Source organism: Engraulis encrasicolus, chromosome 16 (genome assembly GCF_034702125.1).
Source record: "Engraulis encrasicolus isolate BLACKSEA-1 chromosome 16, IST_EnEncr_1.0, whole genome shotgun sequence".
Lineage (NCBI taxonomy): Eukaryota > Metazoa > Chordata > Actinopteri > Clupeiformes > Engraulidae > Engraulis > Engraulis encrasicolus.
In genome coordinates, this window is record NC_085872.1 from 45085680 (window position 1) to 45093342 (window position 7663).

The following is a 7663-nucleotide window of genomic DNA, read 5'->3' on the forward strand; positions in this document are numbered from 1 at the left end:
AATCTTGTTTTAATTCTTGTAAAAATCGATATCCCGAGTCATGAAATTCGTCTTGTGACGTCACATCCAATCAGAAATGTTTATTTTGTAAATGTTTTAAAGGAGGAAACCAACGTACACCAGAGGTTTCGAGGTGCAGGTAGCGGGTGCAAGATCAATTTTGTAGAAGAAGGTAACTTACCGGACCCTCTTGTCCATCGTGCTGCAATTTATTAACAAAACGTTTCGGCCCGTTTGGCCTTTCTCAAGTTTTGAAAAAACTATTAATATTTTGTAAATTAACTAAAAACTATAAAATTATAAACCCAAATTATTTTTTACTTAATTAATGATTCAGGTTTATGGGTTTTGAATAATGGTGCACATAACATGTAATAATGGTTTTCTATTAGAGTGGTCCTTAAACTTTGGGGGAAAACAGTCTGCTTCAAGGAGTGACAAAAACGGTCTTTAGAAGGAGGACAATCAGTTGTTGTCTGGACAAAATGACCAAGAAAAAAGCTATCTTCTTTACAGACCGTTTTTGAATGGCTTTTTGAAAGGAATCAGCCACCATGATTCGGATCCCGTCTCTATTACAAAGCTGTGGGGCATGAATGCAGCTTTTAAACTCATTGATGCTGAATGTTGCATTGCGCCGGGGGATGCATGACATAACATTCAGGCTCATGAGATTTAAGACCATTTTATTACAAATCTTGGTATGCTAGAGCTGGATGAACACATCCAAATGCAAGATGAGGCTTTTGGTATTTAAATGCAACTTAATGCATGTTTCTATGTACTTCAGAGGCTGAGATATTTCAGTTTTCATAGGCTGGGGGCAACTTTCCTTTTTGCAAGTGTTTTGCAAGTGCTTTAGGCATCAATGGGTTAAAGTAGATATGTTGTGCTTAGCAACAAAGCACACCAACTAGTACTATTGTCTTGAGCGGGCAGAGGAAAAAATAAAAGCATGAACGGTTTTTAATTGATGAACTATTTTCCTCTCCCCACTTGTGTTACACCGCAGCCCCTCCCAAGTTGTGTTACATTGCTACAGTAATCAAAATCAATAAACATGACAATTTATTATTCATTATTTATGCTACTTACCTCTGTCCTGTCAGGATGTGCTTGTCTGCCAAAGATGAGATGAACATGCCAACATCTTCAAGTGAGCCCTTCACAACATCCAGGCTGCCACAAAATTATTAATAACATTAGAATAGCATTTAGTGCCACATTTTCTCTGTTTAGGCGGGAAGAAAGCCACATACTGTACACTACCTATGAGCCAAATAGGCATCCTGCACTAAATTAATATAAATAATTATCAAACCAATTTGACTTTTTGAGACAATTTAAATTAATTATATTTACCTCAGTTTCTTTAACTTGTGTCCTTTCATCAAAGTCGAGAGGAATGTCCATATATCATCATCATCCACAGCTTCCAAATCCAGACTAATAAGATTGGAACATTAACATAGAGAATGAAGTTAAAACACTGGCAAATTTGAAATAAGCATTAAATAAGTCTTTGTGTAACTCGGTTCTCCTCATGATGATGGTCTTAGAAGACCAGCTAAATCAGCGAGTGTTGCGGGAGGGATCAAAGGAAATACATTTTTAGCTGCAAAAATGGGAAATATTTCAAGGGTAAAAAATATTTCATGTGCCTAGTTTTGAAAATCAGGGTGTGAATGGCTCCAGAGAAGCTGAATATATGTGCATGGTTGGTTGACGTTTAAGGGCGTAACGCAAAAAAAAGTTTTTCCAATTCCTGAAAAAAATTATGGAAAAAATTTGAAAAAAATAGAAAAAAATAAAGCACTTAGTGGTCCGTGGAATTTCGCCTTATTTTTGCCATTTTTGGGAAAATGTGTCCTGCATCAACACATTGCATAGGCACGTCACACCGCAGGAAAATGAAGTCACACCACAGGAAATTCACTGCATTGTGGTCATTTTACTCCTTTTGTATTTCTGACTGACATCTGAGGTCATGCTAACTTCATAATGATATTGTGTTTAATCTTAATATGTGTTTTCATTTATAAAAAAAAACGTCCTTCTATAAGAGCAGTCACACCACAGGACACCATAAAATGAACCTAAGCATTGCGTGACAGAAACATTGCAATATGAAGACATATTAAGAGGTCAATAGTCACCTTAAACTTCCACAGCACTCTCCAATAACTGAGGTACTGACTGGTTAGGAGCCAGTCTTTAAGACCCTTGTTGTTGGCCTTGCAGCTTCCCGTTCACAAACATTGACATACTGTACATGTCACCCCACAGGACGCAATTTGTGTTACGAAATTGAACTTGTAGTTAATATTACTGTGTTGATTTTTTTTCACATTCACATATCTTAATATCAAGTTAATATTTATGCAATCATGCCAAATGCTTCATACATTATTCAAAATGTTTTTGGTTAATTTATATATATACTAGTGCAGAGCCCGTTGGGCCTATTTGCCCGTGTTGTGTTTTGTAATTTAGGCCTACAGCATGTAAAAACTGGGGGCTTCCCTGCGCTGTCCTGATGTGCTCCTGAAGACATGAAGACATGTTGCATAACTGTAAATTTTCATGTAAGCTATAATTGTCTATTAGCTAGATAGCTAGATAGCTAGATAGCTAGATAGATAGATAGATAGATAGATAGTTTTTTCCCCTCATAGACCTACATAAAATAATTGTTGGAAATCTCTTGACTAACCACCATTATGCACCAATATGTTTCAGTGGAATCTGAGGTGAATTCGTAGGGCCTATTGTATATCCACATTTTGAAGGCACAACCTGCCTGTCTGTCTGTCTGTCTGTCTGTCCGTCTCGGTCTAAATTTAGACTCGCTATCAAAATTCATAGGCCAGCCCATTTTGGCCAGCCCTTCTCGGAACTGATTCTAAATCTGCTATCAATTGCGGCCATATCTTGAAAGCCTATGCCGTCAGAGGTTTGGGGTGCATATAGATAGCCTAGATAGATAGATTTTTCTAGGGAATCACTGTAGTGTCGCCAGGTTTCCCCGGGGCTGTTTCTATCAGTAGTTGATGCTGTTGTTACTAAGCACATGTAAACTGAATAGCGAAATCAAACATAAATCAAACGTCGGGTAGGCCTACGCCATCAGTTTTGCGATGCTCACAGACGTTTCTATTAGATGGGCCTATATGACCGGTGCAGCAGGACTTTTTATACTCGCTGGGACGTGACGTCATCACACCCTGTCCAGTTTCGTTCTGGTTTTAACAAAACTGCTGTCTTTGGTATTGTGACGAGGCGTAGAAGGTTCCTGCCAGCGGCTTCAATGTTGGGTGCTATGCTGATTCCATGAAAATGTTCAATATCTTCACTATCTAATGTCCAAACTGCGTGAAACTTTGCACTGCAATCCGTTGTACCACTGCCAAGCCACCCTCCAAGTTTGAAATGTTTTGGTGCTGTTCTGCGGGAGTTACGGGGGTTACAGAGACACCGACAGAACTTTGTTGAATTATTATATATTATATTCCAGGTTTCATTAATGTTACAGTCACACCGCAGGACATTTGACATATAAACCTTTACATAAATCTTAACAAAAATGTTTCTTCTCATCTAAGACTAATATGAAACGTAATGTACCACATCTTCTTTCATTGACATTTGTTTTTTAAAGGAAAAATAACAGTTTTGTAGGTTTTTAACCAATGTTACGAAAAAACAAGGCATCACGTCAACCACCCCTATACACCCCATTATGTGTTATGGCTGTAAAATGCGTTGATAGAACTTTGGTTCAATTGACAAAGAATTATTGCTTGTTTTTCCTTTTAAATAAAATTGATACCGTATGTCCAAGTGCATTACGCTGTGTATGTCCTTTGGCATGGATGAGAATGTAAGCAGCATGTTTGGTTTTACAATAAGAGGGTGCCAGTAGTTCTACATATGTCGATATTCACCTGAGGACCTGACACTTGCTCAGTGCAGGCTGCAGCATCCTCAGCATCTCTGCAGTCATTTCACATTCACTCAGCTTCAGCTTCTTGATGGTGGTACAGCAGAGCAGGCAGTACCGCAGCACCCAGCAGTCCACTTTTGTCAGGGGAGTGTATAGAAAGCACAGTGGACCCACGTTATCCATGACTGTCCGAACAAACTCGTCTTCATGGAGCTCGTGAAGACAGTAAAGAATGAACATCAATCTAGATTGAACCAATTTGTGATCTGCAATTTTTTCCAAGACCCACTTCTCCAAGTGTCTTCTAATGTAGGAGGAAAACAATGTTGACTGAAGAAACTCCAGGTTTTGCATCTCCTTATTTACAAGGCCAAACAGAAATTGAATGACAGGCTGGCGTTGTGACTCCCAATGCTGTTGTGAGTTAAGCAGACAAAGCAACCTCTTCTCTCCTTCCTGGTCTAGATTGTAGTGGAGTGCAACGAAGAACTCCTGGAAGCTCAGATGCATGAAACTGAACATCTCCTCCGTTCTGAAGACCCTCTTGCAGCTTAATTCACACAGAAAAGGCCCTGTTGTAAGATGTGACACTGTGCACTCTGGATCTGAGACTGTACTCAACACATCCTTCTTTGTAAACAGGACACACTTCTCTTTCATGCCCTTCTCTGCCAGTCGACCCAGACTGCTCAGCAGGACAGGCACAGATACACTCAAACTCGGAGAGTGATGTTCAGGCAAAATGGACACAAAGTTGGCATAGATGGACGTGTTTGTTAGTTCTTTAGTGAGTTGTGCACCTTTTCGTTCTTGCGCTCGAAAAACTGTGCAGGTGACCCAACAGATGACAGGAATAAAGCAGGACGTGTACAAGGTCTCGTTGGTCCTCACATACTCGAACAATGCATCAGCTTTATGCTCATCTTGAAAAAAACTGTGGAAGTAGTCCTTCACTCCATCTTCAGTAAACCCCAAAATGTCCACAAAGCGTTGCGAATCAGTGACCAGACTACTGAGCGTCATTGTAGCAGTGGACCTGGTGGTGAGCAACAGTTTGCACTGGGGCAAGATATGACCTTTGAGCAGAGCCTTCAGGGTGGCCTGGACAGGAGCTTTTGTGAAAGGGTCTTTAGGGAGTGCACTGCCAGCATCCACAAGGGAGACCTTGAGTTCATCAAAGCCATCAACCAGGAAGAGCACTTTAATCTTTTGATCCCTTAGCACATCTTCAGTGCTATAGTTGAGCAGATCCACCAGGCTGCATTCCCCTGAGATTCCATTGATCTCCTTGCATTCAAGATGAAGAACCAGGTGGAACAATTCCTTGAATAAGGTCCCAGAGGCCCAGTCCAACACGATCTTCTGAGAAGTGAAGGATTTGCCATAACCTGGGTGGCCCTGGAGAATGACTGCTTTTGGAATACATCCACGGTCATCAGGTCTAAACAACTGCTCAACAGTAATTGGGCTATATGCTTCACTGGACCTGCTCCTCAATATATCCTGAAGGCTTTGCCCTCTGGAACGGATCTCCTCCTCTCTTTCTTCAGGCTTTCTGTGACACTCAACCATCAGCAGGTCTGTGTAGCGTTCAGACAAAAGCACATTCTCCCCAGGTCGAGAGTTATACTCCTTCACATTTTCATATGAAGATTGGACTGATGTCTTATACTCAGCAATGATTGAGGCTGTATCTATAAAAAAAAAAAAAAGACAATACTGGTGAGAATTACAGTACGTTTGTTGTATGTTACGTACAGTACGTTATCTATCTGGGCAACATGACCAGGTAACTGCTCCAATTATGACCCATGTTCCAATCCAGCCCATGATTCCAGGACTTGTCAGGAACAGTCCACCGTATTTCTGGGAATATTTCCAGGTAAATATGTATGACACTACAAAGGTTTTTGTCTCAGGGTACTTGCAATGCCTAGTTTTACAGTATAGTCATATTAAACATAGCAATGGAAGTCTATGGTCCCAAAGAAAACATCATCAAATGTATTTGTAAAGCCCTTTAAAATGAATGTAAAATTCACAAATATGTGCAAATATCGAAAAAAGTTCCTTAAAGGGGCTCCAGGTAGGATTAAAGGTTTAATTGATCACGGTCCCAAGTCAATCAATGCTTATGCGAGTCATTAGTAAGTGAACGATGACTCTCGCAACCACTGTCCGTTGTCAGAAAACCCCACATACAACTTTTGACAGGGTCGGACCGAACGAGTGTCATGTGAGACACTTATCATTTGAAAACATTGCTTTACATATCGTATTTAGATTTGTATCAACTGCTGGCATTCCAGGATGAAAAACCGTCTCACAGTAAGTTTATTTGAACAGCATGTTTTCATTACAGTGTAGATTTTGAGACAGGCATGCCACGGGCAGCGTGCAAATGGCGTCATCCTACCTAGTGCCTCATTAAGGGAGTCTCACTATTTATTAGGGAACTCTTTTGTGATTGGTGTGGTTAAGGAAGGACCTTTTAATATTCATGTTATAACTCATCTGTGATTCGGACCATACGCCACAGGGAAGGCAGCTGTCCTTGAAGTGAGCTAAGTAGACATCGAGCCATGAAGTGTGATTCGAAACGACAAAATGCTTTATTTACTCCTTTGGCACTTCACTGTTCCTTGTGGGCGTAACGGGGATATTTGAGGGCAACATCATGTCGCCTTCACAGGCTCGGGACCTCTCGAGACAGCTGACGACATTGCTCACGTGACAACCGAATTCTGGACTTTGTCGCATGAACGCCACTGATCCTGGAACAATCGGTAATCATGCCTGCTTTGTTTTGGTCCTCTTTTCCTTTTTTCACCACCACTTTAGCCTCCACATCCACGATCATTTTATCATTTTAGCTTAAGTAGGCTAAATTAAACAGTAAGAGACCAGCATTACTGACATATATGCATCTGCAATTGAATAACATTACTGGTGTTGTTGATAGTGATTACAAGATTTTAAGACATTTTAGCATTTATTATACTGTTTACATGTCAGTTGCATACATGGGCGCCATGTTGATGATGCGTGTGTCGTCACACAAAACATTAGCTCGGAACCTCATAGTTATATACTTCTGCCTGAGATCAACCTCGAGAAATATACTATCGATCTGACATTGCGTTACCAAATGTTCACGCCCACTTTCCCCGAGTTTTAGGTTGGCTTTCTTGGGATTCTCCACATTTTGAACGAGCTATCAGATGCTGACTTGGTGCTGCCTTGTACCCAAAATGCTGTGCGCCACCTCCCTCTCAACAGGTTACCTGAAAACAAACATGGCTACTACCCAAGCTTTATAATGCTCTTTATTCTGACACTTATGTACGTAGATATTGAGAATCGAAGGGATAAATCAACATTGTAGTATCTAAATATGTGGTCACTAGATCTATTTATAGCCTATTTTAGGATTCTGCCATCTGGCGGTCATTCACAGCTCAAATAGCATGTGTAAGCTAAGCGCTAAAGTGATGAACGTAACTCTCGCAACAGAATCGGCGTAACATCAAATGCGCAGGGCAGCGCACTGCATGAAAAGAGGAATTTGTGGATGAGTTTTGCACCTTAAATTGACTCATACCTCAAGCCACAGCATTTGCGGCTCCCCCATGCCCCCCTCCCATCCCCTTCTTAGGAGAGCCTTTAATATGTAAACACCAGTGATCAGGTCGGAAGCTGCCCTAGTCAATTTCGGGTGGG

At 40.8% G+C, this 7663-nt stretch overlaps 1 protein-coding gene across 1 annotated transcript in view; it reads right to left on the reverse strand.

Moving 5' to 3' along the window:
* Positions 1-6703, reverse strand: part of LOC134466113 (NACHT, LRR and PYD domains-containing protein 1 homolog) — a 22910-nt gene extending 16207 nt beyond the window's left edge. The window contains exons 1-4 of the mRNA XM_063220009.1: positions 6580-6703; positions 3945-5637; positions 1363-1446; positions 1096-1179 (exon numbers count right to left, since the gene is read on the reverse strand). Of these exons, the coding sequence (XP_063076079.1) occupies positions 1096-1179; positions 1363-1446; positions 3945-5637; positions 6580-6703 (1985 nt within the window). The remainder of the gene's footprint in view (positions 1-1095; positions 1180-1362; positions 1447-3944; positions 5638-6579) is intronic.
* Between the last annotated feature and the right edge of the window lie 960 nt (positions 6704-7663).